The sequence below is a fragment of the Bos mutus genome, chromosome 18, assembly GCF_027580195.1.
Source record: "Bos mutus isolate GX-2022 chromosome 18, NWIPB_WYAK_1.1, whole genome shotgun sequence".
Classification (NCBI taxonomy): domain Eukaryota; kingdom Metazoa; phylum Chordata; class Mammalia; order Artiodactyla; family Bovidae; genus Bos; species Bos mutus.
The window spans coordinates 14094951-14110782 of record NC_091634.1 but is presented as its reverse complement, the minus strand read 5'-3'; the positions used below and the strand labels follow the sequence as shown (position 1 = coordinate 14110782).

The 15832-nt window shown below is 50.9% G+C and overlaps 2 protein-coding genes and 1 non-coding gene across 4 annotated transcripts; 1 reads left to right on the top strand and 2 right to left on the bottom strand.

Moving 5' to 3' along the window:
- Positions 1-218: 218 nt before the first annotated feature.
- On the top strand, positions 219-10875 carry NFKBIB (NFKB inhibitor beta). The gene is made up of 6 exons (XM_005890542.3): positions 219-484; positions 8191-8296; positions 8378-8711; positions 9534-9622; positions 9713-9982; positions 10733-10875. The coding sequence occupies exons 1-6, from the start codon at positions 306-308 to the stop codon at positions 10826-10828; spliced, it is 1074 nt and encodes a 357-aa protein (XP_005890604.1). The 5' UTR covers positions 219-305; the 3' UTR covers positions 10829-10875.
- TRNAG-UCC (transfer RNA glycine (anticodon UCC)) lies at positions 2743-2815 on the bottom strand. Its single transcript has one exon. It is a non-coding gene; the product is annotated as a tRNA-Gly (tRNA).
- An 89-nt stretch (positions 10876-10964) lies between the features above and the next one.
- Positions 10965-15779, bottom strand: CCER2 (coiled-coil glutamate rich protein 2). 2 transcript variants are annotated; one of them, XM_070387751.1, is made up of 5 exons: positions 15275-15779; positions 13040-13080; positions 12801-12888; positions 11950-12458; positions 10965-11303 (listed from the first exon to the last, which is right to left on the bottom strand). In XM_070387751.1, the coding sequence occupies exons 1-5, from the start codon at positions 15348-15350 to the stop codon at positions 11214-11216; spliced, it is 804 nt and encodes a 267-aa protein (XP_070243852.1). In that variant the 5' UTR covers positions 15351-15779; the 3' UTR covers positions 10965-11213. The 2 variants fall into 2 exon arrangements, with proteins under 2 accessions (XP_070243852.1, XP_070243853.1); XM_070387752.1 differs by lacking the exon at positions 15275-15779 and adding an exon at positions 13333-14034 and having other exon boundaries at positions 10966-11303.
- Positions 15780-15832: the final 53 nt, after the last annotated feature.

Genomic DNA, 15832 nt, shown 5'->3' with positions numbered 1-15832 from the left:
TCCTCTGAGGTAAGAGGAGACACGCGAGAGCCGGACTACGAATCCCAGAGTGCCTCACGTCCGCAGCCATGTTGGTAAAGGGCGCGCGGAATGAGTGGGAAAGGGTAGAGAGTCGCAGTCCATCTGAATACTCTGATTGGTCATGGTGTATAATAAGGGCGGGGCGCTTACTATTTAGCCGACTCTGATTGGATGAGTCCGGGGGCAGTGTTGGGGAATTCCCAGCAGGGCGGAAGCATCAGAATTCCAGGCAGAGCCCAGCGACTGGCGGGCAGCCGCTGGGGTCCCCTGAGGCTTTGGGGGCTATGGCCGGGGTCGCGTGTTTGGGGAAAGCTGCGGACGCCGATGAATGGTGCGACAGCGGCCTGGGCTCTCTGGGTCCGGACGCGGCGGCCCCCGGAGGACCTGGGCTAGGCGCGGAGCTGGGCCCGGGGCTGTCGTGGGCGCCCCTCGTTTTCGGCTACGTCACTGAGGACGGCGACACGTGAGTGAACCTTAGCCTGCCCCACCGAGCCTTAGGATCCCACATCTGATTCCCTGTTAGTCCCTGATACTGATTTTCCAACCTCTTAATCCTAAATCTGTCTTCTAATGCTTACTCTGACCTCTAACCCCCAAGTCTAACCCTTGATAAAATCAGTTTCCAAACTAGTTTTTATCATAACCCCGTCCTTTCTGAAACTCTGGTCCTCAGAGTTTCACATCCATTGATTGATTCCACATTCAAAGCTCAATTTGAGCTTCCTGACCCCAGTCCTGAGACCTATCTTAAAACTATAGCTCACAGGCTCCTTCTGACATCTCACCTCCAAATATGATCTTTGATCCCTAGCTCCTAATTTAGGAGCTTTAAATTTTGATTTCCAAAATTAACATTTGGCTTTTGACTCTAAGGTCCCACTTTCTGAGCACTGATCTTCAAATCCTACACTGAAAGAGAAAATGTAAACTCTGTGACAGCAAGGATTCATCTGTTAAACAAGTATTTATCTAGCACCTACAACGTTTCAGGCCAAGTTGTAGATGCTGGTGATAAGGCAGTGAAGAAAGCACAACAACTTATGCCTTGTGGAGCTTACATTCTAGTGTGGGAGTCTATAAATGGAAGGGCAGACAGACTGACAGAAAGGAAGAAAGGAACGGTGGGAGGAACAAAAAAGAAAGAGAAGGAAAGAAAGAAACAGAAAGCCGTATAGACACAAAGTAAGAAAGAGAAGGAAAGAGAGAAGAAACAGAAAAATGAAAGAAAAAAAATGGTTTGTCAGAAGACAGTAATTTCCTTGGTGAAAAATAAAGCAGGAAAGAATGAGACAAGTAGATTATCTGGGGAGAACATTCCAGGTAGAAGGAACAATGTCATAAAGACCTAATTGAGGGAATGTACCTGGGGTTTTTGTCTGTTGTGTTTACTGTTATAGCCCCAGTGACAGAACAGTGCCTGACCCATAGGAGGCACTCAAGAAACACCGATCTTCTCAAAGAACCAGCTGTGGTTTCATTTATTTTCTCTCTCTTTTTTTGCTTTCTGTTGTGTTTATCTCAGTTTTGACTTTCGTTATTTACTTTCTTCTGCTTACTTTGAGTTTATTTTTGTTCTTTTTCCAGTCTCTTAAGGTGAAAGCTGAGGTCATTGATTTGAGGCCTTCCTATTTTTCTAATATAGGTTTCATGTAAATTTCCCAAAGTAGTGCTTTAGCTGTATCTCATCAATTCTAATGTGCTGTGCTTTCATTTCCACTTAATTCAGGATAGTTTCTAATTTCTCCTTTGATTTCTTCTTTGGGCGGTAGATTATTTAGGAGTATGTTATTTAGTTTCCAGATATTCCAAATATCTTCCTTTTATTGGTTTTTAGTTAAATTCTATCGTGCGTGCAGTTGAAAAGAATGTCCGTTATCTTGTCGTTCAGTGTAGTTCTTCAGATGTCAGTTAGAGGTTGTGTGGGTTTCTTTTCTAAAACTTTTATTTATTTATTTTTGGCTGTGCTGCGTCTTTCTTGCTGCCCACGGACTTTCTCTAGTTCCGGTGAGCCGGGGCTCCTCTAGTTGCCGTGCGAGGGCTTCTCATTTTGGTGGCTTCTCTGGTTGCGGAGCAGTGTCTCTAGGGCACAGGCGCAGTAGTTGCTGTGCATTGGCTTAGTTTCCCCGAGGCATGTGGGGTCTTCCCGGATTAAACATTGAGCCTGTGTTCCCTTGGCAGGTGGATTCAGGTGGATTCTTGGGCACTAGACCACCAGTACGTCCTGTGCTGGTTTCTTTGGTTCTTCTCTTTTTCAAGTCTACTATATCCTTGCCGGTAATTTCTGTCTATTTGATCTCAGTTATTGAGAGTGGGATATTGAAATCTTCAATAATAATTGTGGATTTCCTTGTTGTTTTATCAGGTTTTCCTTCATGTGATTGGATGCTCTGTTATAAAGGGTGCAAATGTTTTTGGTTTATTGTGTCCTCTTCCTGAACTGACCTCTTAATCATTGTGAAATAATCTTCACTATCCTGGGTAATATTCCTTGCTCTGAAATCTACTCTCATTTTAAAAAACTCCTACTTTCTTTTGACTGACAGGCGTTAGCATGGTATATCTTTTTCCATCTTTTTATTCTTAACCTACTTTTAAATTTATTTGAAAAGCTGTTACTTATAGGCATCATATAGTTAGGTTTTTCTTTTTTTTTCTTTTTTTAATATTTATTTTTAATTTATTTGGCTGCATCAGCTCCTAGTTGCAGCATGTGGGATCTTGTTCCCTGACCAGGGATTGAACCCTGGCCCTCTGCATTGGAAGTGCAATGTCTTAACCACTGAACCATCAGGGAAGACCCTAGGTTTTGCTTTTTTATCCAGTCTGACAGCTTCTCCCTTTTTGAACATTTGTGTTTATTTAGCTGTTTATTTTTGGCTGCACTGGGTCTTGGTTGCTGCGCACAGGCTTCGTCTAGTTGTGGCGAGTGGCGTCTGCTCTCAGCTGTGCTGTGCAGGCTTCGCACGGTGCTGGTCTCTCTTGTTGGGGAGCACGGGCTCTAGAGCACACGGGCAGCTGTGGCATATGGCATTAGTTGCCCCACAGCACGTGGAATCTTCCCAGACCAGGGATCAAACCCATGCCCCCTGACTGCCAGTGCGTTGGCAGGTGGATTCTTAACCACTAGACCACCAGGGAAGTCCAGTGTCTACCTTTCAATTGGAGTGTTTAGACTATTTGTATTTAATTAATTATTGATATGGTTACGTCTGTCATCTCGTTATTAGTCTTCTGCTTATCTCTCCTTTGTTTACCTTTTTTTCCTGCCTGTTGGAATGAGCAAATTTTGTTCCATTGCATTTCTTTTTTCAGCTTGTTACCTTTTACTCATTATTTTTTATTTTAGTGGTTGCTGTGAAAGATAGGTTGGCAAACTGGCCTCCAGGCAAAATCCCGCCAGCCGCCAGCTTTTGTATGGCTGTGAGCTAAGAATGGTTTTTTACCTTTTTAACCGGTTGGAGCAAAGTCAAAAGAAGAACGTTTCATGGCAAGTGAAAATTACATGAAATCCAAATTTTAGACTCCATAAAGTAAGTTCTGTTAGAATCCAGCCGTGCCGCCCATTCATTTATCAATACATATCAATGGCTGCTTTTGTATCCTAACAGCACAGCTGAATAGTAATAGACAGACCATAGCATCCACTAAGCCTGAATTATTTATCTGGCCCTTTACAGAAAATGTTTGCTGACTCCTGCTTTAGGGCTTATAGTGGCCCGTGGGCTTAGTACACGCTCCCCAACCAGGGATCGAACCTGCATCCCCTGCATTGTGCGGCAGATTCTTAACCACTGGACCACCAGGGAAGTCCCCACTTTAGCTTTATTATGTGCCACCTTTACGTGCTGTTATGCTCCTTCTCATGACATAAAAGAACCTTAGAATTGTGTGTTTCCATTTGTCTCTTCCTGGCCTTTAGTGTGTTGCTGTCATAGACTTCCTTTATCCGTGTATTCTAAACTTCAGACGTTGTTATTTTTGCTTAAACACTCATTTCTTTTTAAGACCTATCAAAAGATAGAAGATTTACATATTGAGAAAGAAAAAATCTTATGTACTTATCCATATAGTGACTGTTTTCAGTGTTCTTTACTCTTTGGTTTTCCATGTTTTTGTTTGATGTCATCTTCCTTTTTGCTTACAAGTGTCCTTGGACGTTTCTAGTGATGTGGGTCGGGTGGTGATGAGTTCCGCTAACTTCTGTGTAGTTGAAAGCATGTAATTTTGTCTCCGTCTTTGAAAAATACTTTGGCTGAGTTAAAGAATTCTAGGTTGACAGCCTGTCTTTGAGTACTTTAAAGAAGTGGCTCCGCTGTGTTCTCTTGCATTATTTCCTTTGTGAAATCTGCTGTCATGCTTATTTTTATTCTTCTGTACTTAAGGTATCTTTTCCTCTGGCTGCTTTGAAGGTATTTGTCTTTATTGTTGGTTTCGAACAGAGTTTCCATGTTGGGCCCTGGTGTGTGTGTGTGTGTGTGTGTGTTAAGTTGCTCTCGCTGTATCCGCCTCTTTGCAACCCTATGGACTGTAGCCCACCAGGCTCCTCTGTCCATGGGATTCTCCAGGCAAGAACACTGGAGTGGGGTGCCATGCCCTCCTCCAGGGGATCTTCTGACCCAGGGATCAAACTTGTGTCTTCTGTGACTCCTGCATTGGCAGGCAGATTCTTTACCGCTGAGCCACTGGGGAAGCCCCATGCTTCCTTCAGTTACAGGTATATTGGGCTGCTTATATACAGATATATCCCATGGCTCACTGATGTTCTTTCCATTTTTAAATATTTCTCTTTGTTTTTTTGTTTCATTCTGGACAGTTGCTATTGTGAACTCCTGAAGTTTGCTAATCTATTTTCTGCAACATGTAACCTGTTGTTAATGCCATCCAGTATATTTTTCGTTTTAGGTGCTGTAGTGTTTTTTGTTATTTTTTTAAATATTTATTTATTTGCCTGCACCAGGTCGTAGTTGCAGCGTGTGGGATCTAGCTCCCTGATGAGCGATCGAACCCGAGCCCCCTGCATTGGGAGCACGCAGTCTTAGCCGCTGGACCACCAGGGAAGTCCCTGTGTCTGATCTTTTTCTTCGATTTGAGACGGGCATGAAACCTGGTCCACGTTACTTCTTCTTGGGAGGGAGTAGAAGTCCTGCTTAGTAAACATTGGAGACTTCCCTGGTGGTCCAGTGGTTAAGACTCCTTGCTTCCACTGCAGGGGGCGAGGATTCCATCTCTGGTTAGGGACCTAAGATCCCACATGCCGCACAGTGCAGCCAAAAACAAAAAATGAAATAAAACACCAAAGAAACCAAAAATACCAAACCAAACCAAAGCAAAACAAAAAAACACATTGATTAAATAAATTTGCTGAATTAACTCTGACCTGACCCTTCCAGATTCCTGACAGCTGGTTCTAGAGCTGTGGGTCATCATGCTTCACACAGTGGGCCCTCCACGTTTGTTGAAGGAATGAATGCAAGAGTGCTTGTCCTCATAAGAAGGAAAACAAACAAACAACCCCTCCACCCACCAAAAACACAAAACCCAGTTCAGTTCAGTTCAGTTGTTCAGTCGTGTCCGACTCTTTGCTACCCTATGAATCGCAGCACGCCAGGCCTCCCTGTCCATCACCAACTCCCGGAGCCTACTAAACTCATGTCCATAGAGTCTGTGATGCCATCCAGCCATCTCATCCTCTTGTCCCCTTCTCCTCCTGCCCGCAATCCCTCCCAGCATCAGGGTCTTTTCCAGTAAGTCAACTCTTCGCATGAGGTGGCCAAAGTATTGGAGTTTCAGCTTTAGCATCAGTCCTTCCAGTGAACACCCAGGACTGATCTCCTTTAGGATGGACTGGTTGGACCTCCTTGTAGTCCAAGGGACTCTCAAGAGTCTTCTCCAACACCACAGTTCAAAAGCATCAATTCTTCGGCACTCAGCTTTCTTCATAGTCCAACACTCACATTCATACATGACCACTGGAAAAACCAAAGCTTGACTAGATGGACCTTTGTTGGCAAAGTAATGTCTCTGCTTTTGAATATGCTATCTAGGTTGGTCATAACTTTCCTTCCAAGGAGTAAACATCTTTTAATTTCCTGGCTGCAATCACCATCTGCAGTGATTTTGGAGCCCTGCAAAATGAAGTCTGACATTGTTTCCACTGTTTCCCCATCTATTTCCCATGAAGTGATGGGACCAGATGCCATGATCTTTGTTTTCTGAATGTTGAGCTTTAAGCCAACTTTTTCACTGTCCTCTTTCACTTTCATCAAGAGGCTTTTTAGTTCCTCTTCACTTTCTACCATAAGGGTGGTGTCATCTGCATATCTGAGGTTATTGATATTTCTCCCGGCAATCTTGATTCCAGCTTGTGTTTCTTCCACTCCAGTGTTTCTCATGATGTACTCTGCATAGAAGTTAAATAAGCAGGGTGACAATATACAGCCTTGACGTACTCCTTTTCCTGTTTGGAACCAGTCTGTTGTTCCATGGCCAGTTCTAACTGTTGCTTCCTGACCTGCATACAGGTTTCTCAAGAGGCAGGTCAGGTGGTCTGGTATTCCCATCTCTTTCAGAATTTTCCACAGTTTATTGTGATCCACACAAAGGCTTTGGCATAGTCAATAAAGCAGAAGTAGATGTTTTTCTGGAACTCTCTTGCTTTTTCCATGGTCCAGCGGATGTTGGCAATTTGATCTCTGGTTCCTCTGCCTTTTCTAAAACCAGCTTGAACATCTGAAAGTTCACGGTTCACATACTGCTGAAGCCTAGCTTGGAGAATTTTGAGCATTACTTTACTAGCATGTGAGATGAGTGCAATTGTGCAGTAGTTTGAGCATGCTTTGGCATTGCCTTTCTTTGGGATTGGAATGAAAACTGACCTTTTCCAGTCTTGTGGCCACTGCTGAGTTTTCCAAATTTGCTGGCATATTGAGTGCAGCACTTTCACAGCATCATCTTTCAGGACTTGAAATGGCTCAACTGGAATTCCGTCACCTCCGCTAGCTTTGTTCGTAGTGATGCTTTCTAAGGCCCACTTGACTTCACATTCCAGGATATCTGGCTCTAGGTGAGTGATCACACCGTCGTGATTATCTGAGTCATGAAGCTCTTTTTTGTACAGTTCTTCTGTGTATTCTTGCCACCTCTTTTTAATATCTTCTGCTTCTGTTAGGTCCATACCATTTCTGTCCTTTATCGAGCCCATCTTTGCATGAAATGTTCCCTTGGTATCTCTAATATTCTTGAAGAGATCTCTAGTTTTTCCCATTCTATTGTTTTCCTCTATTTCTTTGCATTGATCGCTGAGGAAGGCTTTCTTATCTCTCCTTGCTATTCTTTGGAACTCTGCATTTGGATGCTTATATCTTTTCTTTTCTCCTTTGCTTTTCGCTTCTCTTCATTTCACAGCTATTTGTAAGGCCTCCTCAGACAGCCATTTTGCTTTTTTGCATTTCTTTTCCATGGGGATGGTCTTGATCCCTGTCTCCTGTATAATGTCATGAACTTCCATCCATAGTTCATTAGGCATTCTGTCTATCAGATCTAGTCCCTTAAATCTATTTCTCACTTCCACTGTATAATCATAAGGGATTTGATTTAGGTCATACCTGAATGGTCTAGTGGTTTTCCCTACTTTCTTCAATTTAAGTCTGAATTTGGTAATAAGGAGTTCATGATCTGAGCCACAGTCAGCTCCTGGTCTTGTTTTTGTTGACTGTATAGAGCTTGTCCATCTTTGGCTGCAAAGAATATAATCAGTCTGATTTTGGTGTTGACCATTTGCTGATGTCTATGTGTAGAGTCTTCTCTTGTGTTGTTGGAAGAGGGTGTTTGCTATGACCAGTGCGTTTTCTTGGCAAAACTCTTATTAGTCTTTGCCCTGCTTCATTCCGTATTCCAAGGCCAAATGTGCCTGTTACTCCAGGTGTTTCTTGACTTCCTACTTATGCATTCCAGTCCCCTACAATGAAAAAGACATCTTTTTTGGGTGTTAGTTCTAAAAGGTCTTGTAGGTCTTCATAGAACCGTTCAACTTCAGCTTCTTCAGCGTTACTGGTTGGAGCATAGGCTTGGATTACCGTGTTATTGAATGGTTTACCTTGGAAATGAAAGCAAGCAAACCATAAAAAGAATACTTGACCTCTGCCTTCTGACCCTGGTCCTTGTCCTCAGGGCACTGCACTTGGCAGTGATTCATCAGCATGAGCCCTTCCTGGACTTCCTTCTAGGCTTTGCAGCTGGTACCGAGTACCTGGACCTGCAGAATGACTTGGGCCAGGTGAGCCGCCTGTGGACAGCGTAGGGCTTGGGGGCCAGGATTCTCAGTATGGCCCCTCATCCCTGCCTTCTGCTCCTGCAGACGGCCCTGCACCTGGCCGCCATCCTGGAGGAGGCGTCCGCGGTAGAGAAGTTGTATGCAGCAGGCTCCAGTTTGCTGGTGGCGGAGCGTGGAGGCCACACGGCGCTGCACCTGGCCTGCCGCGTGGGGGCCCACACCTGCGCTCGCGTGCTGCTCCAGCCTCGCCCCCAGCGCCCCAGGGGAGCCCCCAAAACCTACCTCGCTCAGGGCTCTGACCATACCCCTGACACCGACCACACCCCTGTTGCCCTGTACTCTGAACCTGATGTGGAGAAAGAAGAGTATGAGAGTGAAGAGGACTGGAAACTGCAGCTGGAGGCTGAAGACTATGAGGGTGAGGGTCCCCAGTCACCATGAAGGGCCCAGGCTCCCAAGAAGAGCGAGGGCAGCTGGGTTCAGCTGGCTCTGGGCTCAGCTCTCCTGATGCAGAGCTTGGCTGCTTGGGAAACAATCCCAGTAATAATAATACTACTCAAGGGACCCAGGCATCAGGACCAAGGACGCCTGCTCAGCCCCAGGTTATTGAGAACCACAGGCCCCAGCCCACGTGGGACAAGGGAACTCAAAGGCAAGGCCCTCTGAAACTCTGGCGACTCAGGTTCCCAGAGGCTGATATCGGGGTTCAGGGACAGCTGTCTTCAGCCAGACCTCATGGGAAAATAGATTCAGCCGTCTTCAGCCAGACCTCATGGGAAAATAGATTCTGTCTACCCAGGGCCCTCGCATCAGAGTCTTAGCTACCCCGTCTCTAAGCCCAACTATTTAATACTTGGCACCAGACCCCCACCACAGGTGGAAGGTGAGGACCCAGGGTTCAGGGACCACCTCACCCCCCAAGGACATGGACCCAGGAATTTGGGGACCTGATTCTTTGTGAAGTAAGACCAAAGACTCAGGTCCCCTGTCCGAAGCCCCTGGGCTCTTCACCCCTAGCCTCCAGACAACCTCACAACCCAGGCATTGGCACTGCCAGCAAGTTCCAGATCACCTGAGACTTAGGGATTTGGGATACAGGGCCTCTTTGATATACCCAGGAATGCAGAAGTCAGACCCAAACTCCATCAACCTCAGGTCACCAAACCTTCCCTGAAGATAGTGGCATTGGGGGCCCAGTCCCCACCCCTCCATCATCTGACGTCGGTCACTCTGTCCCTAGGCCACACCCCACTCCACGTGGCTGTCATCCACAGAGACGCAGAGATGGTCCGACTGCTCCAGGAGGCAGGAGCCGACCTCAACAAACCCGTGAGCTGCCCTGCGGAGAAGATGTGGCAGGGTGGGAGGTCGTCCCCGCGTGGGGCAGGGCCCCAGTGACCTCTCTGCTGCACCCCTCAGGAGCCCACCTGTGGCCGGAGCCCCCTGCACTTGGCTGTGGAGGCCCAAGCAGCTGACGTACTGGAGCTTCTCCTGAAGGCCGGTGCGGACCCCGCCGTCCGCATGTATGGTGGCCGCACCCCACTCGGCAGTGCCATGCTCCGGCCCAACGCCATCCTCGCCCGCCTCCTCCGTGCTCATGGAGCCCCAGAGCCCGAGGACGAGGACAAGCCTGGCCCCTGCAGCAGCAGCAGCAGCAGCAGCAGCGACAGCGAGAGCGGGGATGAGGGCGTGAGTCAGGAGAGAGCGGGCAGCCCAGCTGGGGGGCCAGGGTAAAAGCGGGCAGGTGGAAGGGGGAGAGGAGACATTGTGCAGCTCACTGAGACCCGCTGATGTTGGGGCTGCTCTGATTAGAGAGCTCAGGCAGCCATGCAGGCAGTATCAGGGGAGACCTGGACAGGGGTGGTGGGGAGAGCTCAGGCACCAGCCGGTGAGAAGTGAAGGCAGTGGCAGAGGCAGAACTCAAGCGGAGAGAGAGATAAGACCTCGGACGTAGTGGTTGGTAAACATAGGCAGCAGAGGATGGCTGCAGGAGATTTTTTTTCGGGGAGCAAGAGCGGGAGAACGCAGGCTGTGGGAAGGTGACCTTGGGCAGCAGTGATTCGAACACTGGCAGCAGTGGGGAACGACCTCAGCCAGTGGTGAAGGGGCTTCCTTGGAGAGCCCAGTCAGCGAGACATGACTGTGGGCAGGGATTGTCGCTGACTGGCAGGGGTTGAGGAATTTGGGTAAAGGGAGAGGGAAGTGGGGCAGAGGGGGAGACCCTCCTGCGGCGGCTGAAGGACTGGCGAGGCCGCGGGCCGGGAGAACACAGGTGACCTTGGAAGAGGTGGTGAGAGAACTAGGAGGTGGGATTTAGACTTAGGAGCGGGGACCTCGGGCTTCGACGCAGCACCCGGTTCCCACGGTGGGTGGGGGAACTTGGGCAGTGGGCAAGGTGGCAGCTGCCTGAGCCCCTCTGCCTGGCCCCTCTGCCCCCAGGATGAATACGATGACATCGTAGTCCACAGTGGCCGGAGCCCCAACCAGCTACCTCCCACCCCAGCGTCAAAACCGCTCCCTGACGACCCCATCTGACTTAACTGTTAATAGTTTCCAATTTAATAAAATGTCAGTTCCGACAACCAGTGACTAGATCAGCAGTCGCCTTCCCAGGCCTCCAGGTGGTTCCTGAGCCCCTGTCCCTCTAAAATCAAGTGCGATGCCATCAGCCTTGGTTTTCTCTGTGCTTTATTCACTCGGGGTCGGGGGTTGGAACGGGTTAGGGCATCTGGGCTGTGTCCTGAGTCAGGCGGAGCCCAGCCCCTCCACCCAGCTCAGACTTGGCCCCTCAGGCCTGGTTTCAAGGCACACCCTTCTCCCCACTCCTGCTGGTTGGGGAGCAGGGTGGGGTGGTAGGTTGGAGGTCAGCGGTACTAAGCTGTATAGGGTGTGTGGGAGGAGGAGGACGTGAGGTCAGGGGTCAGCCCCCCCTCCTGAGCTCCTCTCGCAGCATCTCCGTCGCCTTCTTCAGCTCATCGCTCATGTGCTCCAGCCGCTCCACATCATGCCCCTGGCGGCAACAGAAGCGGGGTCTCAGCACCCACCTTCAAAGGCAGGCCACCTCAGTGGTTGTCCACAAATGTGGGCCAGGTCAGTTCACACAGTGGCAACCGCAGCAGTCTCCTTGGTCATCGTGGACTACAATGGTGACCCCGCTGGTTGACCCTGGAAGAGTCACGTGGGCTAACATGGCCAGCTGTGAGGCCCACGGTGTCTGCCATAGCCAGTGCGGCGGACGGAGGGCTAGCACAGGCACTCACCTTGGATGCCATGACCCATCTGTGAGGTGAGGGCCATTTCTGTCACTGCTGTTGATCATGGTGACAGCTCTACTCTCCACGACCCACCAGTGGTGTCCGCCTATGGCCCAGTGAACTGGGCACAGCCGCTACTTTTCATGGGGCCACCCAACACACTGGTCACAGACCAGCAATGGTAGCTAACTCTGGCGCTTCTGGGCAATAAGGGTGGCTTCTTGGTTGCTGTATGGGGAGTAGGCATGGAAGCCCTCCTGGTCAGGTGAAGGCCCTGCTTAGGTGTTGCTACCTACTCCTTGTGTCAGCCTATTCATGGTGGATGTTGCTGTTGGTGACTACTTGGAAGGATGTCCACTGACATCTGGTCTACCCTGCTCCCCCATTGCCGCCTCCACTCACCTGCCTGTCTGAAGCCTCTTCCTTCTCCTCCTGCTGGGGCTCGGCTTCTGGCTGGCGGGAGTGGTGGCGGTCCTCACGTCTCTCTCCGCCCGCCTCGACCCCCTGCCACAGGCTGCGGCCCTCGCCCAGCACCTGCACTCCCTTCTCCTCTGCCTCGAACTGGGCCGTCTCCTCATCGCTGGCCTGCTCTGCCACCTGCTTCTGGGGGCCCCTGCCGCCCTCCAGACGCTTCTTCCACAGGCCCTCCAAGGTCTCCACGGGCCCCCTCTTCTTTTCTTCCTCTTTCTCCTCTTCGTGGTCCTGGTGGAGCCGGCTGTGGAGCTGCTCACGGACAGCCTGTTCCCGCACCTCAGACTTGTGGGTCCTTTCTGCTGCCTCCTCCTCCTCTTCCTCGTCCCTCACCTCCTGACTAGACCTCATCTTCCCAGCCTCTGGCTTTTTAAAATCCCCAAGCAGTAGGCCATTATCTTCAGTGGACCGACAGCCATAGGGCTCTGTCTCACACATTTCTGATGGAAAGAGGGGATGTTCTCTGTGCAGCTAATCAGGAGACAGACCTAGAGGAGTTCCGGGGGGTGGGGTGCCCGAGGTCCCCCAGGTGACAGCCCACACCTGGGAGAGGAGGGTCAGTACCGGGAGACACTCTGCCCCCATCCTGTACCCTTGCAGGGAGCCCCAAGGGTGGGGCTGTGGGCCAGGCTCCTTCAGTCTGGACATGCTTAACGGTGCCATGCCAGTCCAGACAGTGGCTCTGGGATGAGAAGGGGATGCCACTGCCTCGAGGCAGCCCTGGGCAGACCCCTGGTGGGGCGGGGGCTCCTAAGAGGAACTGGAGCTTGAGCCCCCCTTACCTCTGTGGAGGAGAGCCAGGCAGGGGCCTCGCCTCACCTGGCCCAGCGTCAGCACTTCTGTGACCACCTCTGCCAGACAGCGCGTCAGCTGGGGGTGAAGGATGAAGGGTCAGAGGGGAGATTGAGGGCAATGCAGATGGGGAGAATGAGAACGTAGGAGGGTTGGAAGGGAGATGGAGATGGTGGAGGGGGCTGGGGTCCCAGGGAGATGAGGTGGGGTGAAAGGCCACAGTCCTTACCTCCTCCTTGGAGGGTCTGGGTGCCAGGGGAGCTGCAGTGGCTGTGGGGGAAGGAGGTGGGTGCTGGGCTCGGACCCTGGGCACTGTCCCTGGTGCTGATTCCAGTTCCAAGGTCGTCCCGGTACCCACAAGTCCACTCCCCCAGCCACCTGCCAGGGGCACTGGCTCTACTTGGAAGCTCAGTCAGGAAAGCTCTAGTCTGGCCCCACTGGGTGCACTGTCCCCATTCCTGGTCACCTGAGTCCCTGCTCCCCCAGCTGGCTGCTGAGTTTGCCCTGATCTCTGGCACTCACCAGCCCCCAGCAGCAGCGCCAGCAGAGCAGGCAGCAACAGCAAGAGCAGCATGGTGGACCCTTGGCGCTGCATGGTTGGGCGTCCAGACCAGGGTCCTTGGCGCTGTGTGGCCGGGGTGGCAGCTCCTTATAACCCGCACCTGCCCTCCCCCGTTGAGTAGCCCCCACAGGGGAGGAAGTGATGTCACCACCTCCCCCTTGCCGCCTGAGGCAGGGCAACAGCTGTGGGGCGGAGAGAGACCTGTCTGAGACCCTCAATTATTCATGGGGGCCCACTGCCCTGCACCCTCCTCTCCAGCTTCCAGCCCCTGAATGCCTGCTTGGAAGGTGAGGGCTTCTCTTCCCACATAAACAGGGTCTGACTGGGGCTTCCCTGGTGGCTCAGACAGTAAAGAATCTGCCTGCAATGCAGGAGACCCGGGTTCAATCCCTGGGTCAGGAAGATCCCCTGGAGAAGGGAATGGCTACTCACTTCAGTATTCTTGCCTGGAGAATCCCATGGACAGAAGCTGGCTATAGCCCACAGGGTCACATAGAAGTGGACATGTTAGCATGAGCTTAAGGCCCCGCTGGGAGGTTACAGACCATCCTCAGGCAATGCCTTGCCTTCTGGAAAGCAGGTCTCATAAACCTACTTCCTCAGAGTTGTAACTGGGCCCCACCTGAGTTGCAGCTCCTCTGCTACCAGCAGTGCAGCCCTGGGACAACTGCTTCATCCAACCTGTTAACTCACTTGTGAAACGGGGCTGGTGACAACCTATTCCACAGCTGATGGGGAAGATTAAAGTGATGCACATACATATTAGCTTGGGCAGTGCCTGGCATGGAGAACTACACGGGCCCGGGCTCCTTCATCCCAGTAATTTTTCTTGGACACACACTATATGTCCAGTCCTCTTCTAGACACTGGGGCTACAACAGAGAATGAGGCTACGGGCAAACCTCCCTGGCCTCTTGGAGTGGACATTTGAGAGGGGAAGACAGACAACACTCAAGGAAGGAGGAGGGACTTCCATGGTGGTCCAGCGGTTAAGAATCCGTCTTGCAATGCAGGGGACACAGGTTTGACCCCTGGTCGGGGAACTAAGTCCCACATGCCCCGGGGCCAACCAAGCCTTCGAGGCAACTTCTGAAGTCCACCTGGGCTACAACTGGGGAATCCGCGCACCACGATGAAAGATCCTGCATGCTGGAAGTAAGATCAACGCTGCAACTAAGACCAGAGGCTGCCGAATTAAAAAAAAATCTGCCTTCTAATGTTCCAGTGCAAGGGGTGTGGGTTTGATTACTGATCAGGGAACTAAGATCCCACATGCCATGGGGCAACTGAGCCCTTGTGCTCTGGAGCCTGCGTACCACACCTAGGCAGAAGCCTCCGCACTGCAACCAAGATCCGACACAGTCAAAAAATATTAAAAAAAAAAAAAAAAAGGGGGCAAGGAGGAAATGGCTGTGGCACATCACAGGAGCATGGCAGCTACAGCCTGGGGTTTTTGGCCAGGCTAGTCAGGGGAGCCCTCTCTGAGGAGGTGACGTTTGGGCTAAGACCTGAAGGATAAAATGCAGGCAATCTCACAAGATTTAGGGGGAAGAACAGCTAGGATAGGAAAGAGTCGAGCAAGTGCCTGAGTTGGGATTGAGTCTGAGCGAACAGGCAGGCAGGTTGGAGGGCTGGCCAGAGCACAACAGGGAAGAGGCCATCAGAAAGGAAGGAGGGAGGCAGTTCCCGGGGGCCCCGGTGACAACTTGTCCTTCCCTCCCAGGGAGATGGAGCCACAGGAGGGCTCTGAGCAGGGAGGCACATGACCTGATGCAGTTGCCCACAGGGTCCCTCTGGCTTTGCGTGGGGGGGCAGAAAGCAAGAAGAGGCTGCTACGATACAGGACAGCGGACGAGACAGCAAAGGCAGGATTTGGGAATTTTTTTTTTTTTTAAGATTTACTTATTTTTGGCTGCACTGCGTCTTTATTGCTGCATACAGGCTTCTTCTGGTTGTAGAGAGTACAGGTTCTAGGCATGCAGGCTCAGTGGTTGCAGTTCTTGGGCTCCAGAGCTTGGGCTCAGTAGCGGTGGAGTACAGCCTTAGTTGTTCCATGGCATGTGGGATCTTCCATGAACTTGTGTCCTCTGCATTGGCAAGTGGATTCTTAACCACCGGGCAACCAGAGACCCCCTGGAAATATTTTGGAGGAGGAGCTGCCAGGGTTTGCTGAAGGATGGGATGTGGATGTGAGAATAGCCTAGGATGACTTGAAGTGCTGCAGTTGGAGGAGCTGCGAAAGCAGTTCCAGGTATGGAGATGGGGGCTCCAAGGGGAGGAGTGGGTTCTGGCTTCACCGAGTTCAGGCTGCTTCCCGCCCCACCTGGGGCTGGGGACCGAGGCGGAAGGTTGGGTGTGAGGTATCACTTACCCCAGGGTCAGGGGAGAGGCCTCAGCATCCTCTTGGTTCCCTCAGTGACCCCCAAGCTACCCTCTACATGCTCCGGGGGTGCTGGACAC